General features: G+C 40.0%; 1 protein-coding gene across 1 annotated transcript in view; it reads right to left on the bottom strand.

Moving 5' to 3' along the window:
* Positions 1–13632, bottom strand: part of ryr3 (ryanodine receptor 3) — a 374648-nt gene that overhangs the window by 279731 nt on the left and 81285 nt on the right. Inside the window, 6 exon segments of the mRNA XM_073040132.1 lie at positions 1900–2074; positions 4070–4191; positions 6097–6261; positions 7188–7344; positions 10924–10998; positions 13329–13422. Of these exon segments, the coding sequence (XP_072896233.1) occupies positions 1900–2074; positions 4070–4191; positions 6097–6261; positions 7188–7344; positions 10924–10998; positions 13329–13422 (788 nt within the window).

Genomic DNA, 13632 nt, shown 5'->3' with positions numbered 1-13632 from the left:
CTTCACGATCAACAATTATTCCTCTGGCTCCACCCACCTTCTCCAGACTCGAGGGGTAGACATGGCCACTTGCATGGGCACCAGCTATGCTAACCTTTTTGTTAACTATGAAGAAGAGTCCATGCTCCAAGCCTATCCTGGCAATGCTCCCCAACTCTTCCTCCACTATATTGACAATTGCATTGGTGCTGCTCCATACACCCATGCTGAGCTTGTCAATTTCCATCAACTTTGCCTCCAGTTTCCACCCTGTCCTTAAATTCACCTGATTCATTTAAGACACCTCCTTCCCATTTCTTAATCTTTCTGTCCCCCTTGTCTCTTCGTCCCTCCTCACGAACCTCCCTCCTGGCATTTATCCCTGCAAGCAGCCAAAGTGCTGCACCTGGCTATTCACCTCCTCCCTCACCTCCGTTCAGGGCCCCAAACAGTCCTTTTAGGTGAGGCAACACTTCACCTGCAGACTTTCTGGGGTCATCTATTATGTCTGGTGCTCTCAACACGGCCTCCACTACATTGGTGAGACCTGTTATAAATTGTTTAGCACCTCTTCTTCATCCACCACAAGTGGAACTTCCTGGTGGCCAAACATTTTAATTCCCATTGCCATTCTCGTCATGACAATCCATGGCATCCTCTTGTGCCATGAGGAGGCCACCCTCAGGGTGGAGGAGCAACACCTCATATTCCATCTAGGTAGCAGCCAACCTAATGGCATGAATATTGATTTCTCCTTGTGATAAAAAAAAGGTCCTCCCCTCTTCCCTCTTCTTCTATTCCCCACTCTTCTCACCTGTTTGTCAGCTCCCCCTGGGTCCCCTCCTCCGTTGGTCCATTCTCCTCTTCTATCAGATTCCTTTCTCTCCTACTCTTTACTTTTCTTACCCTCCTGGCTTCATCTATCACCTTCTAGCTATCCTCCTTCCCCTCACCCCACCTTTTCATTCTCATGCCTTGCCCCTTCATTTCCAGTCCTGAAGAAATGTCTCAGCCTGAAATGTTGAATGTTTATTCATTTCCATAGATTCTGCCTGACCTGTGGAGTTCCTCCAACATTTTGTGTGTGTTTCCTTTTCTAGCACAGTTCCCATTGATGAAACTGTCTGAAGTTTTCTTATCTCATTACTTCCACGATAGTTGCCCTTTATTTCTCTGAGAATGGTGAAGCCTCTGTTCAGATCATTTTTTTTGGAGTTTGGTCAGATGCTCATGTCTGCAAGATTACCTGCTGCAATGCTGCTGGTGTGCTCTCCACAAGTCACACCATTGTCACTATCAAGGTTTGCATGTGGCTGTTCACAGAAGCTCACAAATACAGTGATGGCTTCTGCCTCCGTCTGCCTACTGAAGTCTCAAACAGTATCTCTCTTCTGAAATTCATGCAGACCTGCTTCCTAATGTGCATGTAAAGTGTGAAACTTTTTTTTTGCTCCCCATATAGGTCTTGGACCTTTAATAAGTCACCAATCTGTGGTGATGTAACAAAAACATTTGGGCTCAATGACAAATATCAAAATGGAAAAGTTCACTTACAAAGGCCAAGCACTCACACTATCTATAAATGGAGAGTTCTAGCTTCTATGAAAGACTGGTCTGACTATATACAGTGCAGTTACATCATTTGACTGTCATTCAAATACATCTGTCTATATAGAGAAGTATTCCACCTTGTTGCAATTATCCAATGAAACACTGTTTGTAACAGGCTCATATTCAAACAACCGTCTGTTAGGCGGACCAAGTGAAATAATACTCAAAGCAAGCTGGCCAACATTTGTACTATATAATATCTGATGCACAATACTAGATGCCAAAGTTTTGACTTTAAAAATAAAATTGGAATGGCAAATGTAGACCTAAAATGTGGAAGAATAATACAACATTGCTACTATTTCTTACCTCTTCTTTAAATAAGTTCTGTCTGTTTCTGAGAGAACGTAATTTGTACTGTTTGTCTTCGTGTTTTAAATCCTCCTCTGGTGGATGGAAGTAAATGATAAGGTCTTGCAAGGCTTCCTGAACTTCTTTTATAGGTAGTTTGACAGCTCCACTTTTTCCAAGACAATCAAGACCCCTGCAGAAATGTCTGAGTCATTTCTTAAGTGACTTTAAAACACAGTCCATCCAATGGATGACATAAAATAACATAAAATGCAAAACCAAGATACTGTAGTTGCTGGAAATACTCTACATGATAGTGCATGAAGACAGAAACAGTTAATGTCTCAGGTCAATTACTTTTCATCATATTCTCTTTCCATGGATGCTCCCTGATGAGTATATCCAGCATTTTCACTTTTGTGTAAATAACTTACTTCATTCAATAAAGCAACTCAAAACATCATAAATCATCTGCAAAGTGAAAAAATGAAGTCCAGCTAGCATGGATGAGTTATGAGGAGCAATGAAGAGTCTGAGTGAAACGGAGGCTTTAATGGTTGTCCAGAGGGTTAAAGAAAGAGAGTCAAAGAATACAAAGTATTTGTGCCATCAAAGGGGAAGAAAGGAACAAGTGAGGTGGAAACAGAGAGGAAGACAAAAATTACAAGGTTGTTGGAGACTGCAAAATGTGGAAAGGGTAATGCCACAGGGAAAGGTCACAAGACAGGTGAAGCTTTAAACTCAAAGTGACTGGAGAGAAGGAAGTACAAATAAATCAAGTAAATAATATTTAATTGCACATCTCAGATTGAAGTTTATGGGAAAAGAGACCAGGAGAAAACTATGGAAAACATACTTAGAAATGGCAAAAATCAGGGCTAAGCATTTTAGCAACATTATGCTGGGAATACTAATGAGATGAAATACATTGTGCAAGTAGAACAGTTAGTCCTGACAATGGAGCTATGGTATGTTAGGTTAAAAGAAAGAAATAGATTTAATATGAGTTGATTGTGTTCTTATCATAGCTTGAAAAGATAAATGGAAACAATTAATAACAAATGTAGTTTGTGATTAGTCTTCCTAATAATCAACTGGAATCAATTTTCACAAATTTATGACAGAATATCACTCAGCCCAAAAGTCCATGGTGAATGGGTGATGGAAAGTTTCAAAGAGATGGAGCCAGTCAACACCAGCGAATACACAGAAACTGACCATATTTCTGGAAATGATCCCAAAGAGATGCAGCATGCAGCTAAGGAGGATAGCATTTTATATAGAAATTTTGATGTCTGCTAGAGCAAAGTTATATGTACAAACGCAAAACGTTACTGTTGGTGATATTCTGTTCCTCCTTGCACAGAGGATCAAAAAAAAAAATGCATTTTTCAAGAACTTCAAATAAATTCACATGATAAGGAACAATGAAAAAATTATGTCTTGCTCAGTCAGGAGTGACTGAATTTAAACTACATACCAACCTTTAATTACTGCAGAATAACCTCTCTGATCCTGAAATAAACAATCTTAAAAGTGAAGGTTCCATTTCCTCAGAAGGACATTCATAATTTGGTTGCTTTTTGTTTTAAGATCTTTTGGTCTGATATTTACATTTCTTCCTTCATCCAAAGCTTTTCTATTTTCCTTGCAGAATCCATTGCCTGTCACTGGATGCCACAGACCGCCTGCTACTCACCAAAATCAAACTGGTGTGGAATAAAGGAAACATCCATTCTAAAGTCCTCTGAAAGTTTGTAGAGAACATTTTTCTCTGGGACAACAAAAACAAACACCACTCCTTTGCTGCTGACCATAAATATTTAACCAACAGAACAACATATGAAGACACATTGCTTTAATTGTAATAAAACAAACTGCATTTGTATCTAACTGATAACAAGTCAAAGTAGAGGAGAATAAAATCAGCTTTGGTTGACAAAAAGTAGTAGTTAATGTCCATTTAAACCATTGATTGGCACCCGCTTTCACAAACATTTATAGTTATGTGAAAACCATGGCAACAATAGAAGATACTGACTTTGAATTACCTTTCAAACTTGATGACTCAGGGATAGAAATATAAGTTCAGTTTTGAGATGAAAGCATTTTGAAAGGTGAAGAGTAATGAATAATCTATTTCAGCAAGTGAAAATATAGCATAGAAGATATATTTTCTCCGAAGTACCTGATAAATTGATTAAATAAGATGGTTGTTTTTCGGATAATTCGAGCTGCTCGTGACTCTTCACTTTGACAACGTTGCAAAATTACACCATCATCCATATGTCCTTCTTGGTGCAGAATTACCTGAAACCAAGAAACTTTCTATGAATACAAACTTGTCCAACATTTTTCCATGTGAGTAAATGAAAACATGCATACAATACAAATTCCTGGAAACTAACTCGGAAATTAACAGATCAACTGGCCCTGAGAGCCATGCCAAGCTGAAGAAAGGGATTTTGTTTTTCCTGAATTTCTCCGGTCCACACAATTGGTATAATTTTAAAGAGAACGCCCTATCAAGTCAGAAAGCATCATCTGCCCACTTATTTTTTTAAAAAATCAGCTTGCAGGAACATACTAATGACAATGAATGAATTGTACAGTTAGTGGAAAAATGTATTAGAGAAAATCTGCAGATGCTGGAAATCTGAGCAACACACACAAAATGCTGAAGAACTCAACATGTCAGGCAGCATCTATGAGAAAAAGCGCAGTTGACATTTCCGGTCGAAACCCTTCAGCAGGACCTGAGGAAAACAGTCAAGTAGTAGATTTCAAAGGTGGGGGGAGGGGAGAGAGAAGCACCAGGCGATAGGTGAAACTTGGAGGGGAAGGGATGAAGCAAAGAACTAGAAGTTGATCGGTGAAAGAGACAGAAGGCCATGGAAGAAAGAAACAAAGTCGGGGGTGGGGGGTGGGAAGGAGCACCAGAGGGAGGTGATGGGCAGGCAAGGAGATGACATGAGAGAGGGAAAAGGGGATGGGAAGAGGTGAAGGGGGCATGGGAGGTATTACTGGAAGTTTGAGAAATCGATGTTAATGCCATCAAGTTGGAGGCTGCTCGAATGAAATATAAGGTGGTGTTCCTCCAACCTAAGTGTGGCCTTATTACAACAGTGGAGGAAGCCATGGATGGACATATTGGAATGGGAATAGGAGGTGGAATTAAAATGTGTGGCCACTGGGAGATCCTGCTTCTTCTGGCAGCTGGAGCATAGAAGCTCAGTGAAGTGGTTTCCCAATCTACATTGGGTCTAACTGATATACAGGAGGCCACACCGGGAGCACCAAACACAGTATATGACCCCAACAGACTCAAAGGTGAAGTGTCGCCTCACCTGGAAGGACTGTTTGGAGCCCTGAATGGTAGTGAGGGAGGAGGTGTAGGGGCAGGCATAGCACTTGTTCCACTTGCCTTGATGGAGATCAGTGGGGAAGGATGAATGGACAAGGGAGTCATGTAGGGAGCAATCCCTGTGGAAAGCAGAAAGAGGGAGGGAGGGAAAGATGTGCTTGGTGGTGGGATCCAGTTGCAGGTGGTGGAAGTTTCGGAGAATTATGTGCTGGATGCGGAGGCTGGTGGGGTGGTAGGTGAGGACAAGAGGAACCTAATCCCTGGTAGGCTGGTGGGAGGATGAGGTATGAGCAGACATGCGTGAAATGGAAGAGATGCATGACAGCAGCATTGATGGTGGAGGAAGGGAAGCCCCCTTCTTTTAAAAAGGACATCTCCTTCAGTTTAGAATGAAAAGCCTCATCCTGAGAGCAGATGCGGCAGAGATGGAGGAATTGCGAGAAGGGGATGGTGTTTTTACAAGCTGCAGAGTGGGATGAGGTATAGTCCAGGTAGCTGTGAAAGTCCGTTGGTTTATAATAGACATCGGCGGATAAGCTGTCTCTGGAGATAGAGACAGTGAGATCGAGAAAGGGAAGGGAAGTGTCTGAAATGGACCAGGTGAATTTGAGGGCAGGGTGAAAGTTGGAGTATTACTAATTCAGATTTAAACAATGGAATAGTGCTTTGCTGAAAACATGGAACCACTACTATTGTTTATCTCTATCATCAGCACTGGCAAAGAGTGGATATTTATCCTTGAATCATCTTTATTGCTTTAACAAGTTGTGCATCGTGTATCAGGCTATTCCTTATGAACTATATGAGAACTACATTACAAATTACTTTTGTCATACTAGCTATGTACTCACCTTTCGCTTCAGAGGTCCCAGACGTGCTGATTTGGCATCTGGAGCATGGTATGTTAACCAGAGGCCAGTGGCTACATGCTGAATAATACAAACTGAATCACCATACTTGATTTCTGGGACTCCCATACCTTCTATATCTCGTTTTGGGTGCAAGTCCAGCTTTTCCTTTGATATTTACATAGAATAAAAGAAAGATATTCAATAGTTTTTTGCAATTCTTTTAATGCATGGCACAAAATCCAAGGTGTCACAAATATACTATGCAAACACTAAGCTTAAATGTGAATTAAACTTTCCCCCATCGAGCTTAATTTTAAGCTTCTTTCCATTATTTCGCAGTTTATCTGAAAAAAAAACATTAGATATACAAATTTGAGCAAGGACAGTCTGGTACATCTTCAGACCTTTACTTTTCATGACTTTTTCTCAGATAATGGTAAAAAAATGGGAATATTGTAACCTCATGTACTTGGCCGAAAATGGAATTTGGGTGGGTTGGGGAACACACATAACAGAGAAACATTTGGATATGCTGCCTTGAATTCTACTTCAGCATCTTTATGAAAAGCTAAGCTACTCACCCAAAGGCCATTTGGTTCTCATTACTCTACACAGGCACAATGATATTGCAGGGCTTCAAATGCAAAACTAACTGTAGCCTGAGCAGGAACCACTGTAGATTCACTGCCTAGCTGAGATAGGCAGTGAATGCAGAAGGTCCTGCACCCTGTACCTCCAAATGAAAAGTTTGGATAAACTTTCCAATCCAAACGACTTCCTGTCCAAGCGTGCCCTCTGCTGCAGGCCACCCGATTTGCAGAAGGTTAGTAGCCACTTTCTGCAGGTTTCAGGGCAGGTTCATTTTAAAAAAGGAATTAAAACACCCTACATCAGACATGGGGAATAAAGAATGAGTTTCTATCTCATCTCAATCATCCATTCACCAAAAGAAAAGGCCCGGAGATAAAATTGGCACCTAATATGACAAACAATAATGAAAAATCCATGAGAATAAAACCAGTAACAGTTTCTTTACTTCTTAGTGATTATGTTCAATACTATGTAACAGAAAGTCTTTTCTATCAACATACCTTTGACATTCTAAAACAGAATGCTGTTGTTTTGGTGTCTGATTTAATGGGATCCAGTAACACAAGGCCCTGATCTTGAACTAAGCCCAGATACAGGCCTGTGGTAAGGTGTCGTAGGCGGAATGACTGGCCCCACTTTATATGACTGCCACTCCAACTAATTGAGGGAAAGAAAAAAGCAGGCAGGAATATAGATATAACAGCATATTTTTAATAAGCAACAATATTTTGAAATAATGTGCCTTGAGAGAATTAATTTCCTTTTATCTCTATCACAATTACAGGAGCTGTGGAAAAATGAAGGAATTTAGTTGGTCAAATGGCAGAAAGCTGGTATGATTAACTTAAGGTACATGTTTTAGCAAGGATATATTAGCATTGAGTATGGTGCAAGCTTACTAGAATATTACCTGACATAAAATTTTAAATTCTGAGAGTTAGCTTTCTGAACTTGATTTGTTTTCAGTTTTGCAGACAGTCTTTTTGATATTTTTTCTCTGATGAAGGATTTGGGAACAACACAGCATAGTTTTGGAATACGAAGGTTAAGTGATAACTGAAATATGTTTCCCCCAAAGCAACAGTCAGGGAATGTGAAGTTCTTAGCCTGAAACACAATGGAAGTTGCGTCGGTTCCAATTTTAAAGTCACAGGTATGGAATGCCTGAGAGAGGAGTTGAATACAGTGCCAGGTATGGGATGAAGCCTGAGAGAGGAGTTGAATACAGTGGTGCAGCTGGTTGCCACATCAAACCAGAGACTCAAATTCAAACCTGCCTTCCGGTGCTCTCTGTGTAGAGTTTGCACATTCTCTCTGTGGATCATGTGGGTTTCCTCTCAGTGATCTGGTTTCTTCGCACATCCCAGCAACATGTGCTAGGTTAATTAATTTAGAGGTTAATTGGCCACTGTAAATTACTCCTCATATGTAGGTAAGTGATAAAATCTGGGGGAGTTTATGAGAATATAGGGAGAAAAAGAATAATATGGTATTTGTGTAAATAAGCTGTTAATGGTCAATGTGGACTTGATGGGTTGAAAAGTTTGTTTCCATGCCGTTTCTCTCTGTGACTCTATAATAAATACACTATTATCTCATTCCAACGCGGCAGAGAAACTCCAGGGACTGAATAGGCACTCTTAATCTTACATGCCTATATTTTTACCTTTTACCCCTTACTTCTTCCATTGAACTTTGCTCTTAAGAAGAGGTTATATTACATCTTATGGAAATGTTTGTTTGATGATGAACTTCAAAAAAAAATTACAAAAAAAAAAGAATTTTAAAAAAGAGATTATATTATGTGGAAAGATTAAACAGACTGGATCTGTACCCCTGGAGTTTGGAAGAATGGGAGGAGATCTTAATGAATCATGAATTATCCTGAGGAGCTTTGGCAGGAGGTATTGGTGTAAGTGGGCATCATGTGGCTGAAATAAAAAGAGAACATGCTGGAGACATGCAGCAGGTCAGGCAACATTTGTCAAAAGCAAAAGGGAATCAATTTATCAGGTTCAAAACCCTTCAGCGGGTTTTCTGTCTTTTAAATTAATAACTGAGTTTATTATTGTCATATGTGCCAAGGTATATTGAAATTTTTTTTTTGCATACTACCATACAGATCAATTCATTACAGAAGTACACTGAGATAGAACAACGTAAAGCAGTAACAGAGTACAGTATAAAGTGGGAAGGTACAAAGGAAATGCAATGTAGGTAGATATAAGGTGCAAGGTCATAGCGATAGAGAGGACAAATCTATCTTATCATACTAGGGAAACATTCAATAGTCTTATCGCATTGGATAGATGCCATCCTTGAACCTGGTGGTACGTGCTTTCCGGCTGTTCCGTCTTCTGCCCCATGGAAGGGTGAGAAGAGAGAATGTCTAGGGTGTGAGGAGACTTTGATTATATTGGCTGGTCTATTGGGACAACAAAAAGTGTCCATGGAGGTGAGGCTGCTTTCCATAACGTGCTAAGCTGTGTCCACAACTCTCTGCAGTTTCTTGCAGTTACTTGCAGAGCACTTGCCATATCAAACCATGATACATTGAGAAAGGAGCTTCCTGCAGCGCATTAATGATAGTTGGTGAGGTGCAAAGGGGACATGCGAAATTTCTTTAGTCTCCTAAGGAAGTGGAGGTGCTGGTCAGCTTTCCTGGCTGTGGCATCTACATAGTTAGACCAGAACAGGCTATTGGTGATGTTCATTCTAAGGAAATTGGAAGTCTCAATCCTCTTGTTGACTTCAGCACCATTACTGTAAACAGGAGGATGTGTACCATTCCACTACCACCCCCACCCCCCACGATCTGATGTCAATGACCAGCTCTTTTATTTGTCAACATTAAGGGAAAGGTTGTTGTCATGACACTAGATGACTAGGCTCCTTATCTCTTTCCTATACTCCAACTCATTATTACTTGAGATACAGTCCACTATGACCAGGGGCTTGAAGCACTCAATAATGGGAGATATCAGAGCCCCAGGCCTTAGTCATTAAGACATGTTACCTTGTTTTTCTTAGGTACCGGGATGATAATGGTCTCCTTGAAGCAGGTGGGAACCTTACATTGAAGCAGGGAGAGGTTAAAATATCTGTAAGTATTCCCACAAACTGATCTGGACTGGATCCAAGGATATGGCTAGGATACCATCTGAACTAGCTGCTCTCTGCAGGTTCAGGCTTTGTCAGACTGATTTTATATCTACAGTGGGCTCAGGTTCTTTGGAAGTTGTCAGGACAGGTGGTGATATTCCAATCCCCCTCTGCTGAAAACTTATCAGGAAGGACATGCTGTTGTCAGTGACGCTACCTGCTTTTGGTCTGTAGCATGCTAGCCCTGCTACAACTGAGAGCTAATCTGGTACTTTTCTTGGGACTGGTATTTTTTTTAGCATCCCTGATGACTGTAAAGAGGTCATATCTCAATTTCTTGTGAAGGTCAGGTTTCCTGATTTGAACAGCTTAGTCTAAGACTTCCAAAGGGAGTCTTGAAGCTGAAATCAAGAGCAACTTCTTCTTTCGAAATGTTGTGAATGTCAGGGGTCTCTGTTATGTTTGTAACTCCAAATCATTAAGCTAATTCAAAGGAAGATACAGCAGTCCGAAATGTGAATCTAACTTGGTGTTTACTTTACGTGAGGTGCACATGTACCATATGGTATAGCTTGATGACCTATGCATTTCATATATTTATAGATATAACTCGCTATGAATTACTTAAACAGACAAGAATGCTGAAATGACAAATATATAAACAAAATTACTCAAGTATATTTAAATATTAAATATACACAACAGTCCCTACTCCAGGGGGCTATGGCATCTGCATCATTAAGTATTGTCAAGGTCAAAATAGAATATTTTTAAGGGATGTGGCAGGAAAATGAAAGGTGGAGCAGTCCATAGCCAACTATTTTATTATGCATATTTATACCTCATCCTTCCTCAGGAACAGAAAGGGGAAGGTATGTCTTTTATTCCTGTCAATGAAGATCTTGCTATGGTCTCAATATACTGATTCATTTCATCACAAGGCCTCAAAACAATATCCTTACTCAATGCTTGGTCTATAGTGAGCAGAATAAATTTCTACCATACTATGCAAGGACGTTTGAGCTATTTGAGTAGGAAACAGTTGAAGAGAATATTTACACCTCAAATCTCAGTGTTAGACAGAAAACCTTAAAACTTTTACTGTGCTCTAAAGCTTAAATGTCTTAAAATTACCTGATTCGAAGAGGTTCCACACGCCATAATGATCTGGCAAAGAATCCTGCTTCCCCACTTTCATAGTTAACTGTTCTGCAAACAGATTACAAACTAATGTTTGTCAAAGGTATCGGGCAATTTTTATTAAGATTTCTCCTTTCCTGATTGAACAAAGGGTACCAGCAATCTGCATCATTGCCTCATTTTGCTGCTGGGTAAGAAATCAACAGACTCCACACAACTTTAAAACATTTGTGTTCTTAAAAATCCTACCAAATAAAAGCTAACATTTTGTATAGTGTGGCAGTGCCTAGTTTGCTTCCAGTTTAGTATTCCATTGATTACTGTGAAGATTGAAATAAATTTGCAGATACAGATATAATTTCAGATGTTCCAGCCTAATTGGTGCCAGTCTCCTAATGAATACAACAACACTGATAATGACAAAAACTCCTAATATTGTCAAATTATAATATTTCATGCCAATAAAAACAGAAAGTTCATTTGTTTTACTTGTTCTATTAATGTAGTAATGACATAAAATTAAATGTAGCATACAGTATATTAAGGCAACAAATTGAGTGTGAGTTTGGAGCTGGAGGAAGGGTGTGGTCACTCTATGAAGTATGGAAACAACCAGAAAGGATGTGTGATTAAATTACTTCAAAGGGACCTATCTGAGTTGGCTTCGTAGTACAGGTCCACAATCCCTTATCCGAAGTTCTGAAATCCAAAAAACTCCAAAAACCAAAGTTTTTTTCGCCAACAGCTGACATCACTCAGGTGTGATGTGGCAGCACTAGCAGAGGCCGCCAAACGTCAGTTGTGGCTCAGCGCTCGTACTGGTTACACGTGCGTTTGCTGTTCGCTGATATGCTGTTTTCACTGTTGACTTTGTGTTTAATTTCACTGTGAAAATGCCAAAAAGAGCTGCAGGTACCCTAATGGGTAACAATGAGAAAAAGAGAAGGAAGCATCTATCATTATCATAATGCAGAAAGTGAAGTTATTGCAGAAGCTTGATCATGGTGAGTCTGTGCGGCATCTTACTGAAGAATATGGTGTCGGAACTACCACTGTATATGATTTAAAGAAACAGAGAGACAAGTTACTGAAGTTTTACAGTGACAGCGACGTTCTACATTTTAGTCGAGCCACCCACTGCCTTTTTCATGATTACATCAACCTGTTTGGTCCAGGAAAGATGTTTGAGATATTGACGCTCAGGAAGCTGCTCACCATTTCCATCATTGCACAATCAATGAGAACTGGAGTCTCTTCTTCCAATTTCCCTTTCCAAAGTCTACAATCTATCCCTTAGTCTTCCTGACATTGACTGCAAGGTTGTATCTGAGGCATTGCTCAGTTAGCCAATCTAAATTGCTCCTTTAATCGCCTCGTCACCACCTGAGATTTTGCCAACAACAGTGGTGTCATCAGTGAATTTTATAGATGGTGCTTGAGCTGTGCATAACCATACAATTATGAAGGTAGAGTGAGTAGAGCAATTGACTAAGCATGCCTCCCTGAGGTGCCCCTATAATGACAGTCTGTAAAGTGCAGTATGTAACAGACCCTGATGTCCCTCTAGTATTGCAATCATGCTCCGAGGTTGTCAATTTTATTTTCCAGACGCTGTATAAAAGCCAGGAGAATGGTAGGGAAGAGTAGCCTTAGGGCCCCATGTAGTAATCAAATCACAAACAAGAGAAAATCAACAGATGCTGGAAATCCAAGCAACACACACAAAATGCTGGTGGGCCTGCTGAGTTCCTCCAGCATTTTGAGTGTGTTGTTAGGGCCCTGTGTTTCAGCTTTACCTGCAGCCTTACCCAGCAGCCCTATTTCCTGAGACAATAGAGCTTCCAGCTGCTGCACTCACTCACTGGGCAGCATGGAGGCTCAAGTCTGCCAGGTCTAAAGATCCCAAGCTATTTTAAATGGCTTGAAAAGATGTTACTCACTGCAGTGTCTGAAAATTTCAGATGTAGTAGTTGAAAACCGGAGCAAATGGCAATATTTGATAATTGCCTTGGGACCTGCACACAAAAGGTTGTTCCTTTCTGGTGACATTATATGCCTTCTATACAGTATCTGCTTAAGAGACCACAGAAGTATCTGCATAGAAGACCATTATGCATGTTTGCACTTAAAGATTGGCTTATCAAGTTTATTCTCAATTTGTAAAACTTAGAACCAGATGCTATTTTCAAATATTTAAAATTAGTTTAACATAATTACATTACAGAATTACCCCCCTCGGGAAATTAACAATATGAATGAGCATTTTCTTCATAATACTGCTTTTCATTCAGGTGCTTTACAATAAAAATGAATGCAAATGTAGCAAAATAACATGAACAGCAGGACTGCAAACAGGAACATTTTGAAAATGTGTTTGAAATGGCTGTGCTGAAACTTACACATACTCTTCCTCTCTCTGGTTTGCAGGTGGGATGGTCAGACATTCATCATGGCCGTGGAAAAGTCGTAGCACATGCCCACCATTCAGAAACCCTTACAGAGAAGAAAATGGAGTGAGTACATGTTAACAAACGTTACCTTGTGTTTTATTTGCTGCCATCTTAAGCCCTCAGTAGCTCCTTTAGAGCAAACCAAAAACAAAACATAATTTTTAAAGTAAGAATACGGAATGCAAATACATAGCTTAGAGAGAGAAAATAAATGCAAAATAATTTAGTACACTGAAATTAAGGAACATAACCA

This window comes from Hemitrygon akajei, chromosome 3 (genome assembly GCF_048418815.1).
Source record: "Hemitrygon akajei chromosome 3, sHemAka1.3, whole genome shotgun sequence".
NCBI classification, from domain to species: domain Eukaryota; kingdom Metazoa; phylum Chordata; class Chondrichthyes; order Myliobatiformes; family Dasyatidae; genus Hemitrygon; species Hemitrygon akajei.
The sequence above is the reverse complement of the archived record's forward strand: the minus strand, read 5'-3'. Positions and strand labels throughout refer to the sequence as shown.